The sequence below is a fragment of the Schistocerca americana genome, chromosome 1 (genome assembly GCF_021461395.2).
Source record: "Schistocerca americana isolate TAMUIC-IGC-003095 chromosome 1, iqSchAmer2.1, whole genome shotgun sequence".
Lineage (NCBI taxonomy): Eukaryota > Metazoa > Arthropoda > Insecta > Orthoptera > Acrididae > Schistocerca > Schistocerca americana.
In genome coordinates this window covers 479,035,386-479,053,967 of record NC_060119.1, presented here as the reverse complement: position 1 = coordinate 479,053,967, position 18,582 = coordinate 479,035,386, and the positions used below count along the sequence as shown (strand labels likewise).

Genomic DNA, 18,582 nt, shown 5'->3' with positions numbered 1-18,582 from the left:
GCTAGACATTACGAATACAGTGAAGGTAAACATTCTGTAATGTCCTCGAAAGTTAATACTGGTAATCAGAAGTAGTGGACAACGCCACTTATGGAATGTGGCAAAGGACAGGAACAAACAGAGAAAAATAGAGGGGTAGTTTTGTTTGTTATAACTGTCACAAAATCTAGAAAAGGTAAACTTAAAAAAAGGAACAAAAGAAACTAGATGATGTTGATATGAGTGCTGCCTTGGCACAGTTAAATTGAATGTGGTAACTGAAAAGTGGATTCTGGAGCAACTCATCACGTGGCTCCGAATGAAAATTATTTATCAGCTCTTGATAAAAATATTTTGGCTGAGATCATAACCTTAGTTGATCGCAGAAAAACAGAGGCCATGGAAAAAGGTACAGTAAGGCCGAAGACAATTAATAATGAAGATTTGGCTAAGGAATTCATAGCTAACACCGCTTGTGACAGAGTTCGACCATGCAGTCTTATCTGTGAGGCAGGTCATTGAAAACGGTAAAAAGTCATTTTAGACAGAGAAGGTTGCTATATCCATGATGAGTTTGGAAGACTGCTGATTAAAACTCGACAGAAAGGTCATTTATATTACATAAATTTGAAGCTATGTGCAGTTGACAGGTAAATAAACATAGAGAATAATGAATTTAACACAAAATCGCTATACTTATGGCACTGTTGAATGATGCATGTTAGTAAGCATTCAGTAAACAACATGATAAGAAAGGAAGCAGTCCCAGGATTAGACTGTGGAAAAGGTTATTTAACCTCTGTGATGGTTGTATGGTAGGTAAATCAACACAAAGATCATTTCTGAAAACGGTAAACAAGACTCGAAGGAACAAACAGCCACTTCAAAGCTTGTTCATGATGATCTCATGTGACCTGTTGGTGTTCCAAGTTTTGGAAGCAATAGATATTTTATGAGTATTTTCTTAAAAAATAAGGGTGAAGTATTTGAAGAATTCAAGAAATGGAGGATTCAAACCGGAAGACACTTAAGGGAATTCACATGGACAGTAGCCTAGAATTTGGTTTGTGCAAATGGTCGCAGTTCTGTGAATCTGAAGGAATTGGCATGAAATAACAGTGACATACACACAACAGCAAAACAGTACAGGTGAATGCCTCAAAAACATGTTAATGGATATGGTAAGGTCACAGTTGCTAGAAAGTAATTTACCATAGTGTTCTTGATCTGAGCTGGCGTACACTGTGATATACATAAAAAATTGTGTTAAAAATAGCCACAACAATGAAAAAATGCCTTATGAATCGCAGACAGGTAAAAGTCTAGTGTGAGAGATTTACATGTGATAGGATGCAAAGTTTTTGTTCACCTACCCAAAGAAAGACGTTGTTCTAAATTATCCACATGGGCAGAAGAAGGTGTTCTTATAGGATATTCTCCATATGGCTATGGAGACAGGATCTGGATGCCAGAAACAAAACAGTTTGTAGAATCCAGGGAATTTATATGCAAAGAGTTTTTGAATGGTTAATGCTCAAATGAAAATAAGAAACAGAAAGACTCTATTGGACTGTACAAATACAGAACATTATCGTTTCCAAGTATTGAAGCATAAATACAAAGTGAAAGAGAAGATTCTAACACTGAAGAGAAATTTTATGGTTTCTCATATCAGGAGGAAAGTTTGGAAGAAACTGAAGATAATCGGGAATTTGTGGAATGTGCTGAAACTTAACAAAGTGGATACAGGCCAAGAATGAATGTAACAAAAGAAAAAACACATTTAAGCAAATGTCATCCAATGACACTTCTTTCCAAAGAGAAAGCTTATGTTAAAGAAGCACAAATACACATTGTGCGAGAAAGGAACAGTGAAAAACCATTATCCTATCATGAAGCAATTAATTCCAATGAGGCAATGGAATGGATAGCAGCAATAAATGAAGAAATTAACTCCCTGGAGAATCATGATGCTTAGAAATTGGTTGAGCTACCATCTGGTGTAATTCCTATATGAAAAAAAAAGAGGGACATGTAGAAAGAAGACAGTTGGTGAGAAGCAGAGTTTTAAAGCTCATTTACTCGCAAAGGGTTTTAGTCAATTAAAAGGCGTAGACTATAATGATATTCATGCTCTTATTTCAAATTTCAAAATGATTCATCTATTGATAGCAGCCAACGTTGAGAAAAATTGTCATATTGGTCAGTATGATGTGAAGAGTGCCTTTCGCTTCTGCATAGTAAATAGAAGGTATATATGCTCCATCCAGAAGTTTCATCAAGAAGAGCCAAAAAGTTTGGTTTGCAAGTTAAACAAGTCAGTATATTGACTGAAACAAAGTGGCAGATGCTGTAATTATCATTTAAATAGCGCGCTAGAAAAATTCCGATTTATTCAAAAGGATACAGATTCATGTGTCAACAAGCTAAATGCAAAGAAAGGAAAAGCTCTTCTGTCTCTATATGTGGATGATGTGCTTGCATTTGCACAAAATGAAGAGATGCGGCAAAAGGTAAAAACTCTTTTAGAAAGTTGCTTTGAAACCAAGCACATGGGCATGGTATCAGACGTGTTAGGAGTGAAATTTGAGAACAGTGAAGATGTAAGAGTTAGTCTTTCTCAGAAGCAGTTCATCAGTCAACTACTTGATAGATTTGGACTTCAGAATGCTAAGGCAGCCAAGACCCTGATGGAAATGAAACTGAATTTCCTTGATGAGAAGTGTGATGAGTAGGGACCAGAAAATGTAGCTTCTATTTTTGGCAAAATTCACATCTATTTTTTGCAAAATTTGCATCTATTTTTCATGAAATTCCCATCTGTTTTCTTTGTTTGTTAATGATTAGACTGACAAATTTAAAAGATTGTCATGCTAAACAAAGACAAACAAATTATTAGTTATTTGAAACTGTCAAAAAAAGTGCTGATTGTGAATGTTTTGACTGGAATGTTTGCTTTTGAAAAAACTTCAGTACTGTTTTCTTCTGAAATGGCCTTTTTCTTCATTTGGCTGCATTTAAGATTACAAAAATGATTGCCCTGTTGAAAAGCAGCAGTATTTTCCTATCAGTTAAGTGACGGTGTCTCCAATATAAGGTGGTTCCTGACTTTCCCTGCTCAATTTGAAGATTAAAAAATCTGCAGATTACTGATTTCGACATTTCGTGGGCACTCATAGCCCTATGACCCATGCCTGACAATGCTACAGGTAGAACTGACAAGGCACTTCAACATAGAAGTAGAACCGAACGTACGGTGACTTGATTTTAATGTTAAGGGAATAATTTTGGTGCTGTAGAAATCATTACAGATTTTATTTCCAGTTGCTATAGCGCAGAGGGTGGGCACTATAGGCTATTTACCAGATGGTGCGAGCATAAACAGACTAGAATTCTGACCACTATAGGGGAAGGAGTGGTGCAGGGAAACAAATCCCGCCTCCATTTCGCAGGCAGCAGCCTACAGCAGAACTGACACATTGTCACAGGGATCGCTGATCTCTTCTGGCGTTGTAAGGGTCATAATCAAAATCTGTGATAGACCAGGATTAGTTGCTGCAGTTATTAAAAAAAAAAAAGAAAGAAAAAAAACAAACACTGAGCAATGCACAACAAAAAGTGTTCAGGGACAGCTGTGCGCAATTGCTTGTTGAAGTTAGTGTGTTGTTAACAATGTAGTTCAGGCCCGACCTCTAGTGGTATTCAATGCAATTACAGCTCAAAGCATCCACCACCTAATTTGCCACATTAAAACTTCCCGTATTTTACTATATTTTAAGCTTAAGTGAAAAAACAGATGTGTTTCTTTTGTATAAAATACTAGGTCCCATGGCTGAGTAGTTAGTTGCATTACATAGTGTGTATCTTAAACAGACCATTCAACCATCCACATTGGCGTGGCAGCAGATGATTGAGTGCATTGATACATCATTGCGCCCATACACTACATTTTGCATGTAGGTTTTTGCACATATAATCTTTCCAAATTGGGCTTCACCACATGATGTGCAATACCAGTAACTGCTTACATTTTTGATATTGCATGCAGAAAATCTGTTTCAAACTATCTCTGATAAATAGCTCGTATAAGTACAATTAACTTTGAAACAGCATCTATTAAGTAATATCACGTTTTTGCATTGTGAGACAGAATTCACATCTGTTTCGCATTTATCGCAAAATACCAATTGTTCCGATCCCTAGTGATGAAGAAGTTAAAAATCTTGTATATCATGAGCTTATTGGTGGACTCCTTTACTTTTCACAGAAGACTCTACCAGATGTAGCTTTCTCGGTGGCAAAGTTGTGACAGTATTGTTCAAATTTAATATGAACCATTTGAATGCAGCAAAAAGGTTACTAAGACAAGTGAAGGAAACAGTGCATTGCGAACTCACTTATTATCCCAGTGGTCAAGTACTTGAAGCATTCGCTGATGCTGATTGGGCTACTCGTATAGATGGTTGCAAAAGTATTATGGGATATGTAATATTACTGGCAGGATCACCATAGTACTGGAAAAGTCTGAAACATACTGTAGTTGCATTGAGCACAAAGGCAGCAGAATGTGTATCAGTGGCAGCCTGTGCAAGAGAGGTGGTAGGGATGAGGGAATTACTGAAGAGCCTTAACTTGAAAGAACTGATTAGAGAATCAACATCTCTCTGGTGTGATAAACAAGCAGCAATCATACACTCCAAGAATCATACAGACAAATACAGAACAAAACACACTGCCATAACACATTGTTTCATCAGGGAAAGTAATGGATTGAACGATTTGCATTTGATACATTTCAACCAATAAAAATAATCAGAATTGTAACAAAGGCGTTGACTCACAATATTCACGAACATCATTGTAAGAAAGTGCATTAAAAATGATTTACATTGTTATGTTCAGATATCTTTTCGAGTGGCGGCGGTGGGGAGGGGGGGGGGGGGGGGGGGGCGCGAGTGTTAAGAAGTAAACAGATGGAGAAGAGCTCCTTTGTTGATTTGTTGATTCCATTCATATCAGTTCTGTTATATGATTAGATTATCTTTGACATCGTTCTTATTTTCAGTCTGTTGTCCCCCCTGCGGGTCCAGGGGTTAGAATAGGCCCGAGGTATTCCTGCCTGTCGTATGAGGCAACTAAAAGGAGTTTCACACGTTTTGGCCTTCATGTGATGGTCCCCTGTAGGATTTGACCTCCATTCTTCAAAATTTTCCCGAAGAGCGAGCCAATTGGGGAAGGGCGCCTTACGAGGTGTATAGTGTCCATCATGCATTGAGATCTTTAGCCCACTTTCTCGTCGCCGCATTGCAGTCTGCCCATTCTCCATCTTTTGTGCGAGGACACCTTCCTGTGTGCGTTTTCCACCATCCACCATGCACCATGCAGTGACGCTTTCTGCGTCGATGATGACAATGGACTTCTTTGCACGTGATATCCAGCACGGTAGCCAGTCCGTTGTGGTGGGGCCGCCACATACTCTGTTGGTTGTTGCCCCCTGACCAAACAGGGATAGCTCTGGTGATACATGCGCCGTTAACTCCCCATGCATGCCAAGGGGTAGATGCTCTTCCACCTGGGGCATTGGGACTCCCGGCAATGGCCATCCTGCCAGGATGTGCTGTAGCTGGGTGGCACCCATGGGGAGGGCCCCTGGTCGGTGTGGGTGGCATCGGGGCAGATGACACGCAATGAAGCGTAGTCCATCATCTCCTACTGGTTGTGAAACACCAACAGCCTCTAAGCGATCATGAGCTCAATTCAACACACAGAAGCACGACCCCAAATCATTTCCCTCCCTAGTCATACCATGGGAGGAACGTCAGGCTAAGGATGGTAGCGGATCTTATTTGCCCCAGTACTTTGTATGTTCGAGAGCTGATGGGGAATCTTTCATGATGATGAAGCCTCAGTTTTTTGTTGACCATTTAGAGGACAAGTTCGGGGAGGTGGAGGGCTTGTCCAAAATGAAATCTGGGTCAGTCTTGATCAGAACAGCTTCCTCTACCCAGTCACGGGAGTTACTCACTTGTGACAAGCTGGGGATGTTTCTGTAAGAGCTTAATTATGGTCAGGGTATCATATTTCACAGAGACCTCCTTTTGCTGTCCGACAATGAGCTGTGCACCAATTTAGAGTGCCGAGGTGTAAATTTCGTCTGGCATGTCCACCGGTGTCCAAAGGATAATCAGGTTGCCACCGGTGCCTTCATCTTGGCCTTTGAGGGCGATACATTGCCCGAGAAGGTCAAGGTGATGGTCTACCGTTGTGATGTAAAGCCCTGTATCCCTCCCCCAATGCGGTGGTTTAAGTGCTGGAAGTTCGGCCATATGTCTTCCCGCTGTACTTCCAGCGTCACATGCCGAGATTGTGGACGCCCATCACATCCCAATACTTCATGTGCTCTGCCTCCCATCTCTGTCAACAGCGGTGAGCACCGTTCGCCTTGCTCGCCTGACTGTAGGGTTCTCCAGAGAGAAAGGAAAATCATGGAGTACAAGACCCTGGACAGACTGACCTACACTGAGGCTAAGAGAAAATTTGAATTCCTGCATCCTGTGCATATGACATTGTCTTAAGCTGCCGCTGCAACAGTTCTGGCACCATCAGCTCTGCCATCCCAGGTCACCACTCAGAGCTGGAAGACTACACCTGCCTCCTTGATGGTGGGGGGCATTTCCCTCCCTGCTGCTCCTGCACCACCTACTTCGGGAGCAACACCCCCCACCCTCACCCCCCACCCCCCCACACCAACCATCGGGGATGTCTGTTCCCACTTCTAAGCCAGAGAAGCGTAAGTCTTCTTCAGCTTCTCTCACTAGGAAGAGGTCCCTTGGGTCACTCTCCATTCCCAGGTTTCTTCTAGTGGGAAAGACGACACCCGCCAGTGGCTGAAGAGCCCAAAAGCAGCTGGCCATAGGGCTTCATGCTCGTCCTCAGTCCAGGAGACTGAGCCAGTGAAGTCCTCCCAGCCAGGGAAACCCAAGGAGCAGCAAGAGAAATCCAAAAAGAAAACCCCTAAGACCAAGGAAATTGTGGTGGCACCCAAACCACCGCTACCTGCAAGCTCTGCGGCTGAGGATGGGGTGGAGATTTTGGCATCCACTGAGGACCTAGATCTCGCCTGACCGCCTGGCTTAAGGAAACTGGTAAGCTTTACACCTGCTATCTGCATTGCCCTCCAGGAAACCTGGTTCCCAGCAATGCGGAGTCCTGCCCTCTGCAGCTGTAAGGGATCTTACAGGAACTGTAGCGACTATAATAGTGTGTCAGGTGTAGTTTGTGTTTATGTCCTAAACTCAGTCTGTAGTTAACATGTGCCCCTTCTGCTGGTGGGCGGTCAACCGGCCGATCGCTGGTGGCAGGAGCTGCTCCTGACCAACCTATGGATCAGGATCTTCTGCCTTCGACTGAATGCCATTCCATGCTGTCGGTCGCAAGCTCTGAGCAGTCGTTGAGTTGACAGCACCCTTGGTCACGTTCCTCCATTTTCTGTTCACCCTATGTCCATTATCCACTGGAATATCCGCGGCATTCGAGCCAATCGGGATGAATTGTCGATCCTCTTACGATCCTACTCGCCGGTCATCTTCTGTCTTCAGGAAACAAAGCTGCGTCCCCATGACCGCTTTGTTCTCCCTCATTTTCAGTCCGTCCGATATGATCTCCCCTCTGTTGAAGGCACTCCAGCCCATGGAGGACTCATGATTCTTCTCCATGAAACTCTCCATTATCACCCAATCCCCTTAAACAGTTCCTTCCAAGCTGTCGCCATCCGTCTTTCCCTTTCTGGATACACGTTCTCTCTATGTACGGTATACATTCCATCGTCCACACCAATGGCACGAGCTGATCTCCTTCATCTTCTTGATCAGCTTCCACCCCCCTATTTGCTGGTTGGGGACTTCAATGCCCACCACCCGCTTTGGGGATCTCCGCATCCTTGTCCACGTGGCTCCCTATTGCTAGACGTCTTCCACCAAGCGGATCTAGTCTGCCTCAACACTGGGGTCCCCACATTTTTGTCTGCCTCCATGACAAATTTATCTCATTTGGACCTTGCGGTCGGTACTGTTCCGCTAGCTCAGCGCTTCGAATGGTTCGCCCTTGATGATACACACTCGAGTGACCACTTTCCATGTGTTCTTAGACTGCAGCCTCACCTGCCATATATGCGCTCGCGACGCTGGAAGTTTGCCCAAGCCGATTGGACACTTTTTACATCTCTAGCGACATTCGATGACCGTCGCTTTCCCAGCGTCGACGATGAGGTCACACATGTTACCGACGCTATTCTCACAGCTGCGGAACGTTCAATACCACGCACCTCCGAATTGCCCCTGCGCCCCCCAGTTCCTTGGTGGAACGAGGCGTGCCGTGACGCAATACGTGAGCGGCGACGTGCTCTTCGCATTTTCCGTCACCATCCAACTGTGGCCAACTGTATCCGATATAAGCAGCTCCGTGCGCGATGCCGTCGCGTCATCCGCGATAGCAAGAAGGCAAGCTGGAAATTCTTTATTAGCTCATTTAACACCTTCACTCCCTCCTCGGAAGTTTGGAGTCGGCTTCGACGGTTCTCAGGCGCGCCTAGTTTCTCCCCGGTCTCTGGGCTCACTGTCGCGCATGATACCTTAGTGGACCCCGTCGCAATTTCTAACTCATTGGGTCAGCACTTTGCTGAGATTTCGAGCTCTTCAAATTACCCGCCAGCGTTTCTCCCGAAGAAACGTGCAGCGGAAGTGCGACATCTTGCTTTCTCCTCTCAAAATCACGAAAGCTACAATACTGTTTTCTCCATGCGGGAACTCCAACATGCCCTCTCTTCTTCTCGCTCCTCCGCCCCAGGACCGGATGGTATCCATATCCAAATGTTGCTGCATTTATCAACCCATAGTCTGCGTTACCTCCTTCGCCTCTATAATCGCATTTGGACCGACAGTACCTTCCCCAGGCGATGGCGGGAAGCCATTGTCGTTCCCGTTCCGAAACCTGGAAAGGACAAACATCTCCCCTCTAGTTATCGCCCCATTTCTCTCACGAGTAGTGTCTGTAAGGTTTTGGAGCGTATGGTGAATTACCGTTTAGCTTGGTGGCTGGAATCCCGCAGTCTTTTAACACCAGCCCAATGCGGATTCCGATAACATCGTTCTGCAGTTGACCATCTTGTTGCTCTCTCCACTTATATCATGAACAATTTTCTCCGGAAACGCCAAACGGTAGCAATATTTTTTGACCTGGAGAGAGCATACGATACCTGTTGGAGGACAGGCATCCTCCGCACACTGTTCTCTTGGGGCTTTCAGGGCCGGCTGCCCCTTTTTCTTCGCGAATTTATGGCAGAGCGCACATTTAGGGTGCGGGTGAACACTACTCTCTCCCGTACTTTCTCCCAAGAAAACGGTGTACCCCAGGGCTCCGTGCTGAGTGTTGTACTGTTTGCCATCGCCATTAATCCCATTATGGATTGTCTCCTTCCTGATGTCTCGGGCTCCCTCTTTGTGGACGATTTTGCGATCTACTACAGCTCTCAACGGACCAGCCTTCTTGAAAGATGTCTTCAAGGATGTCTCGATCGCCTCCACTCGTGGAGCATCGAAACCGGCTTCCGTTTCTCACCCAGTAAGACCGTTTGTATTAATTTTTGGCGACGTAAGGAGTTTCTTCCGCCCTCCTTACATCGAGGTCCTGTCAACCTTCCGTTTTCCGACGTCGCTAAATTCTTGGGTCTTATGTTTGACAGAAAACTGTGCTGGTCCTCCCACGTTTCCTATCTTTCGGCTCGCTGTCTGCGTTCCCTTAACACCCTCCGTGTCCTGAATGGTACCTCCTGGGGAGCGGACCGAGTGGTCCTTCTCCGCCTCTATCGCTCCTTAGTGCGCTCGAAATTGGATTATGGAAGCATAGTCTACTCCTCTCCTCGGCCATCTATTCTTCGGCGTCTCGACCTTATCCACCACCGTGGATTACGTTTAGTGTCTGGAGCTTTTTACACCAGCGCTGTGGAAAGCCTTTATGCTGAGACTGCTGAACCTCCGCTGTCCAATCGGCGGGCAGTCCTTCTGAGTCGTTATGCTAGCCATCTGTCTTCCATGCCTGCTAATCCAGCCCATGACCTTTTTTTCGACGCCTCCTTTGATGTCGGGTATGCAGGCCGCTCCTCCTCCCTACTACCCCCGGGAGTCCGCTTCCGTCAACTGCTCCATTCTCTTTCCTTCCGCTTTCCTAAAACCTTCTTGACAACTTGGGGTACAGCACCGCCTTGGCTCCGTCCCCGGATCGACTTGCTCCGAGACCTATGTCAATTTCCCAAGGATGGTACCCCTACACTTGTTTACCGTCGGGCATTTGCTGCTCTATGTGCGCAAATGACGGACGCCACATTTATTTACACCGACGGCTCGAAAACATCGTTAGGCGTAGGGAGTGCCTATATTGTTGGCGACACCCCAAATCACTTTCGGCTTCCTGACCAGTGTTCTGTTTATACTGCGGAGCTTTACGCTGTTCTCCAGGCTGTCCACTACATCCGCCGCCATCAGCGGATACAGTACGTAATCTGCTCAGATTCTCTCAGCTCTCTCCTAAGTCTCCAAGCTGTTTACCCTGTGCACCCTCTGGTCCACCGGATTCAGGACTGTCTGCGCTTGCTCCACCTGGGGGGCGTCTCGGTGGCGTTCCTCTGGCTCCCGGGACACGCTGGTATCTGTGGGAATGAGGCGGCCGATATAGCGGCCAAGGCTGCAGTCTCTCTTCCTTGGCCAGCTATTCAGTCGCTTCCCATTACCGATCTACGGAGCGGTTTATGTCGCCGAGTTGCTCATTTATGGCATGCGCATTGGTCAACACTTCCCCATAATAAATTGCGGGAAGTGAAAGCCCTTCCTTGCGCTTGGACCTCTTCCTCCCGAACGCGTCGTCGGGAGGAGGTAATTTTAACTAGACTCCGGATAGGGCACTGTCTTTTTAGCCATCGACATCTTTTAAGCGGTGATCCTCCCCCACTCTGTCCCCACTGCTCTCAGCTGTGGACGGTCAGACACCTTTTAATTGAATGCCCCTATTTTAATCCGTTACGCTCCCGTCTACAGCTATCGCCTGATCTATCGTCGATTTTAGCAGATGACACGCGCTCAGCCAACCGCGTTCTCCATTTTATTAGTGACAGTGAAATGACGTCAGTCATTTGAAGCTTTTTTGGGGACGACCAACCCCTATCCATAGTGGATTTTTAAGCATTCCTTCTGCCTTTAGTTTCTCAAATTTTATGACTTTGTTCCCATTGCTGCTGGTTTTAAATTTCGTTTTTTTCCTGTTTCCTACGTCACGGGCTGGGCGCTAATGACCATAGACGTTTTGCGCCCTAAAACCACAAACCAAAAAAAAAAAATGTGCCCCTTCAAACCCCTCTTGATGCTGTGGATGTCAGAAAAGGATGACACAGGAAATAGCTATCTGCAATGTATATCTTCCTCCAGATGGTGCTGTACCCCTGAATGTATTAGCTGCACTGATTGATCAACTCCCTAAACCTTTCCTACTTCTGGGAGAGTTTAATGCCCATAACCTCTGGGGTGGCACCATGCTTACTGGTTGAGGCAGATATGTCGAAACTTTACTGTCGCAATTCGACCTCTGCCTCTTAAATATTGGGGCAGCCACACATTTCAGTGTGGCTCATGGTAGTTACTTGGCCATTAATTTATCAGTTTGCAGCCCAGGACTTCTCCCATCTATTCACTGGAGAACGCATGATGACGTATGTGGTGGTGACCACTCCCCCATCTTCCTGTCACTGCCCCAGCGTCAGGCGCATGGATGCCTGCCCAGATGGGCCTCGAACAAAGCAGACTGGGGAGCTTTCACCTCTGCTGTCACAGCTGAATCTCCCCCATACAGTAACACCAGTGTGATGGTTGAGCAGGTGACTAGCACAATTGTTTCTGCGGCAGAAAACGCGATCCCTCACTCTTTAGGGTGCCCGAGGCATAAGGCAGTCCTTTGGTGGTCGCCGGAAGTCGCTGAAGCAATTAAGGAGCATCGGTGAGCACTACAGCAGCATAAGTGGCACCCTTCCCTGGAGCACCTCATAGCCTTTAAACGGCTTCGTGCCAATGTTCGCTACCTTATCAAACAAAGGAAGGAGGAGTGTCGGGAGAGATACGTCTCCACCATTGGATGCCACACGGCACCTCCCCAAGACTGGGCATAGATCAAACGTCTTTTCAGGTACCAGGCCCCAACAGTTGTCCCCGGTGTTCCATAAATGGCAAGTTATGTACCAACACAAACACAGTTGCCGAGCTCCTGGGCCTGCTCAAGCCTCTGCATTGGAGAATTACCCCCCCCCCCCCCCCACCCCCCAGCCTTTCACACACTCAAACGGCGGCTGGAAGGGAACCTCCTCTCATTCACTACATGCTGCAGTGACTCCTATAACGCCCCATTTACAGAGTGGGAGCTCCTCAGTGCACTTGCACATTGCCCCGACACAGCTCCTGGGCCTGATCGCATCCACAGCCAGACGATTGAACATCTCTCATCTGACTACAAGCGACATCTTCTTGTCATCTTCAGCTGGATCTGGTGCGATGACGTCTTTCCATCACAATGGCGGAAGAGCACCATAATTCCGTTGCTCAACCCTGATAAAAGCCCGCTTGATGTGGATAGCTATAGGCCCATCAGCCTCATCAGTTCCATCTATATCCAGGAGAATGGAGTCTCGCAGGGTTCTGTATTGAGTGTGTCTCTATTTTTAGTGGCCAATAACAGTCTAGCAGCAGCTGTCAGGCCCTCCGTCTCACCCTCTCTGTATGCAGACGACTTCTGCATTTTGTACTGCTGCTCCAGTACTGTTGTTACTGAGCAGCACCTCCAGGGACCCATCCACAAGGCACAGTCATGGGCTCAAGCCCACGGCTTCCAGTTTTCAGCCGCAAAGTTGGGTGTGTCATGCACTTCTTTCGGTGTCGTACCGTTCATCCGGAACCCGCACTTTACCTTAATGATGATACACTCACTGTAGGGGAGACATATCAATTCCTAGGACTGGTTTTTGATGCTCGATTGACTTGGCTCCCTCATCTTCGGCAGCTTAAGTTGAAGTGCTGGCAGCACCTCAATGCCCTTCGTTGCCTGACAACACCAATTAGGGTGCAGATTGCTGTACACTGCTGCAGCTCTACAGCCCTTGTCCAATTCCTAATTGACTATGGGAGTGTGGTTTATGGTTCGGCAGCACCATCAGCATTGCATTTAATCGACCCTGTGCAACACTGTGGGGTTATATTAGCGACAGGAGCTTTTAGGACGAGTCCAGTGACCAGTGTACTGGTAGAGGCTGGTGTCCCTCCACTGCAGATCAGATGTGCACAACTGCTCACCAGTTACGCAGCACACTTTCATAGTTCCCCTGAGCATCCGAATTACCGTCTCATTTTCCCACCCGTGGCAGTCCATCTCCCGCATTGGCGGCCCAGATCGGGGCTAACGATTGCGGTTTGCGTGCAGTCCCTTCTCTCCGAACTGGAGTCCTTCCCTTTACCACCTCTACTTGCGGTCCATTCTCGTACACCTCCATGGTGTAAACTTTGGCCGCAGCTTTGTCTGGACCTTTTGCATGGCCCTAAGGACTCCGTTAAACCCCCCGCTCTCCGCTGTCACTTCCTCTCGATTCTTGACGTGTTCTGGGGCTCTGAAGCAGTTTACACTGACAGCTCAACGGCTGATGGTCACGTAGGCTTCGCATATGTTCATGGAGGACATATTGAGCAGCACTCCTTGCCAGTTGGCTGCACTGTTTTCACTGCAGAGCTAGCGGCCGTATCTCGTGCTCTTGAGTACATCCACTCATGCCCTGGCGAGTCATTTCTCCTGTGCACTGACTCATTGAACAGCTTACAAGCTATCGACCAGTGCTACCCTCACCACACTCTGGTAGCGTCCATTCAGGAGTCCATCTATGCCCTGGAACAGTCCCGCTGTTCCATGGTGTTTGTGTGGATCCCAGGACACGTTGGAATCCCTGGCAACGAACTTGCCGACAGGCTGGCTAAACAGGCGACGTGGAAACTGCTTCCGGAGATAGGCATCTCCGAAGCTGACCTGTGTTCTGTCTTACACCGCAGGGTTTTCCAGCTTTGGGAGACGGAATGGAGTAACAGCACACACAACAAACTGCGTGTCATTAAGGAGACTATGAATGTGTGGAAGTCTTCCATGCAGGCCTCTCGCAGGGAATCAGTTGTCCTCTGCCAGCTCTGCATTGGCCATATGCAGCTAACACATGGTTACTTACTCCGTCGCGAGTACCCACTTCAGTGTCGCTGTGGCTCCCACATGACAGTCTTACACTCTTGCAGGACTGCCCACTTTTAGCCGCTCTGCAGCAGACTTTTAACTTTCCCAACACCCTGCCTCCGGTGTTGAGCGACAATGCCTCCACAGCAGCTTTAGTTGTACATTTTATCCGTTAGTGGGTTTTATACTTCTATGTAGGGTTTAGCGCATGTCCTTTGTCCCTATCTGTCTTCCACCCTAGTGCTTTTAGGTATAGGTTTTAATGTGTTGCAGAGTGGCTGGCTTTCCCTTTTTATTCTTGTGGTTGGCCAGCCACTGTAATCTGATTTCATGTTTTACTCTCTTCTGTTTCTAGTGTCTCTCCGTTGTTTTCTTGTCCTCTTTTGTTCCTTTCAGTGTTCGTTGCCTTCCCTTCGTTCTTGTGGCTTTTCCTTTCTTTCCGTTTTGTGTTATATGTTTCGTCCATTTTATTCTCACACTTGTGGCATTGTTTTATTAGGAACAAGGGACCGATGACCTCATAGTTTGGTCCCTTCTCCCGCCTTTAAACCAACCAACCAACTTCAGTCTGCTGTTTATGACATTTACTTTATACCACTTTAAATTATAATTTCATTGATAATTTTCTAGTATTCATTCTGGTTATATTGATGCAATGGAATGAATTGCTTAAATCCTCTAAGGATTTGCCTTGAAATAACGTAAGTGTTAGATTATGTCAGTGAAATATTTGTACTCTTTCCTCACCTCCCCCCACCCTTCCCAAATTTTCTTCAGGTGGCATTTGTAAAAGGCATTGCTGGAGTTCTTGTACTGTTGTGTTTCTAAAATGTGATAACTGGTTGTCATATTAGTTTTAATGGTAATTTAATTTTTTTCTGAAGAAACTGAGAAATCAAAAAATACATGCTGTTTTTCAGGTTTATTTGGAATTCGTAACTATGGTGTTGACATTAATGGGTATGTGAGGCATCCAGAGAAGGGACTGTGCCTTTGGTTGCAGCAGCGCTCAGCAACAAAGCAAACATGGCCTGGAAAGTGGGATAATATGGTATGATTTTCCAGCAGATTTGCCAAGATTGGAACCCCATTTATAATACAAAAAAACTCATAAAATGCATTGTTTCAGCTTATGGCATGGTAGGTCAGTAACACTGTTTGGTCATGTAGATCACGAAGAGCGAAATGGTATTTTTCTTTTTGAAGCTTTGTAAATTAGAATATGCTCTACATCTCCAGACTTGTAACGTGGCAAATATTATAGGTTGCCCAGGATCGAGTTATCGGTTATCAGCAACACCTGAAGATCAGTAGTATGTATTGGCAACCTCGACAGCCTCAGTAGCAGTGTTTGAGAGACTAGGAATTTGAGCTTGTGTAAGCCTCTGGAATAATTCCAATGCAGCTGCATGAATTTGTAGTTTGTAAAAAAAACTTAAAACATGCATGCTAGATGTCTTAAGTTACTTCTTTTCGTAACAGTATTCAGATGACACTACTGTAATTTTTGTTTAAATCTTCTGTATTTTTGGTGTCACACATTTCAGTGACAAATTTGCTAAGGCTGGTATTACACTATCAAATTTCTTTGTCAAAGATTTGATCAAAGATGTGATCAAATATTCCATCAAATGTATTTGACAAAGATCTTTGACGTAGCGCTAGAAGGGGTATGACACTGTCATCGTATTTTACGTCAAAGTTCAAGATCGCTGACAACAACAACTTGTTATTAGCTGCAGCAGTTGCACGTACCACAATTGCACTGTGTGCACATGTGGAAGAGAAGCGTGGGTGGGGGTGGGGGGGGGAGGAAACGTACCTGGGTGTAGCCATGGGTTTTACGATGACATGATAAAAGCATTCAGCAAAATTTATTACGTGAGCTTATAGTGGAGGACGTCAAGTCGTACATAAATTACTTAAGAACGGATGACCATACATTTCTGTATGTGCTCAGTGAAGTGTATCATCATATCACAAAGCACAATATTCAATTAAGAACTGCTACATTTGCAGAAGACAGGCTCACTTTAACACTCTGATTCCTTGCTACAGGAGAGAGTTGGGTTGGGTTAGGTTAGGTTAGGTTAGGTTAGGTCTCCAATCGTCGTAACCTATTTTTGTATTCGGGGTGCCTCACATTGTAAAGTGCCTCTTCAGCTTTATATATCTCTGTTAATTTTGTAGTTGTTTGTACACACCAATTGTATTTACCGGCAATGTGGTTCATGGTGTGGGTTCCTGTAGTCATGTACTAGTTCATGAACCATGGGCAACGTATGAGTGGTCAAGTAAGTGGTCCCGACAGTCGGGATACCAGTTACTTTGGAATAAGGCTGGGCATCTCGGACATATTCTGAGTCGTGGTCACCTTTCTGCTCATATGGCAAAGACTGCCAAATCCACCGGTTAGTCCCTCAGCCGTTAGGGGTAAAACCCAATGGGACTTGGGGCAAGTAAGGCTAGCAACCTGCTTCCCTGGTACTTTAAATATGATGCTGGCAACAATCAGAGCAAAATGCCTCGGACCTTTGGAGGTGACGGAGTCCCACCTCTAACAGACAAACCAGGGACTCCTAAGATACGACTTGGCAAACAAATGGTAATGAGATGGGGAGCTATTAATATCAATGGGGGCTACTCTGGGAAGAAGGTAGAGCTGACAGAGGCTGCAAGTAAGAGGGGGCTGGACGTTTTAGCTGTTAGTGACATTCGGGTAAGGGGTGAGAAAGAAGAGGAAGTGGGAGAATACAAGGTCTACCTGTCAGGAGTCAAAGCAGGAAAAGCACAATGGGGTGTAGGGCTTTACATCCGGAAAGAAATGGAACCCAGCGTAGTTGCAATAAGGTATGTAAACGAACGACTGATGTGGATAGATTTGACAGTGTCTAGCAAGAAAATTAGGATTGTGTCAGTATATTCGCATTGTGAATGGACAGATAAAGATAAGATAGATAGTTTTTATGAGGCACTCAGAGATGTAGTTGTTAGAGTAAAGGACAAGGACAGTGTTCTGCTCATGGGTGATTTTAACACCAGGATTGGAAATCGAACAGAAGGGTATGAAAAGGTTATGGGTAAATCTGGAGAGGATATGGAGGCCAACAGGAACGGGAAACAACTATTGGATTTCTGTGCCAGTATGGGCTTAGCAATCACAAACTCCTTTTTTAAACATAAGAACATTCACCGGTATACTTGGGAAGGCAGGGGAACCAGATCTGTCATTGACTATATAACAACAGATCAGGAATTCAGGAAGGCTGTTAGGGACACACATGTATTCAGGGGATTCTTTGATGACACTGATCATTATTTAATCTGCAGTGAAATTGGGATTGTGAGGCCGAAAGTGCAGGAGGTCAGGTCCATATGTCGGAGGATAAGAGTGGAGAAACTTCAGGATAAGGAAATCGGGCACAAGTACATAACAGCGATCTCAGAAAGGTACCAGTTAGTTGAATGTAGTAAATTACAGGCATTGGAAAAGGAATGGACAAGGTACAGGGACACAGTACTAGAAGCGGCTAAAGAATGTCTTGGAACAGTAGTGTGTAAAAGTAGGATGAAGCAAACAGCTTGGTGGAATGACACAGTCAAGGCAGCATGTAAAAGGAAAAAGAAGGCGTATCAAAAATGGCTACATACTAGAACTCAGGTAGACAGAGAAAATTATGTTGAAGAAAGAAACAAAGCCAAACAGATAATTGCAGCGTCCAAGAAGAAATCTTGGAAAGACTTTGGAAACAGGCTGGAGACTATGGGTCAAGCTGCTGGAAAACCATTCTGGAGTGTAATTAGCAATCTTCGAAAGGGAGGTAAGAAGGAAATGACAAGTATTTTGGACAGGTCAGGAAAACTGCTGTGAATCCTGTGGATGCCTTGGGCAGATGGAGGGAATATTTTGAAGAGTTGCTCAATGTAGGTGAAAATACGATCAGTAATGTTTCAGATTTCGAGGTAGAATGGGATAGGAATGATGATGGAAATAGGATCACATTTGAGGAAATGGTCAATAGATTGCAGTGCAATAAAACAGCTGGGGTGGATGAAATTAAGTCGGAACTCATCACATACAGTGGAATGTCAGGTCTTAAATGGCTACACAGGATAATTGAAATGGCCTGGGGGTCCGGACAGGTTCCATCAGACTGGACAAAAGCAGTAATCACACCAATCTTTAAACATGGAAACAGAAAAGATTGTAACAACTACAGAGGTATCTCTTTAATCAGCGTTGTGGGTAAAATCTTCTCAGGTATTGTTGAAAGGAAAGTGCGAGTATTAGTTGAGGACCAATTG

The 18,582-nt window shown here is 45.4% G+C and overlaps 1 protein-coding gene across 5 annotated transcripts in view; it reads left to right on the top strand.

Moving 5' to 3' along the window:
• The window catches only part of LOC124604147 (uncharacterized protein YJR142W), a 271,445-nt gene that overhangs the window by 28,517 nt on the left and 224,346 nt on the right, over positions 1–18,582 (top strand). For all 5 annotated transcript variants that reach the window (XR_006978592.1, XM_047136454.1, XM_047136453.1 and 2 more), the window contains one exon: positions 15,198–15,328. Coding sequence is in view for 4 of the 5 variants with exons in the window: in XM_047136454.1 (XP_046992410.1) it covers positions 15,198–15,328 (131 nt within the window). In the remaining variant the exon portion in view is untranslated. The remainder of the gene's footprint in view (positions 1–15,197; positions 15,329–18,582) is intronic.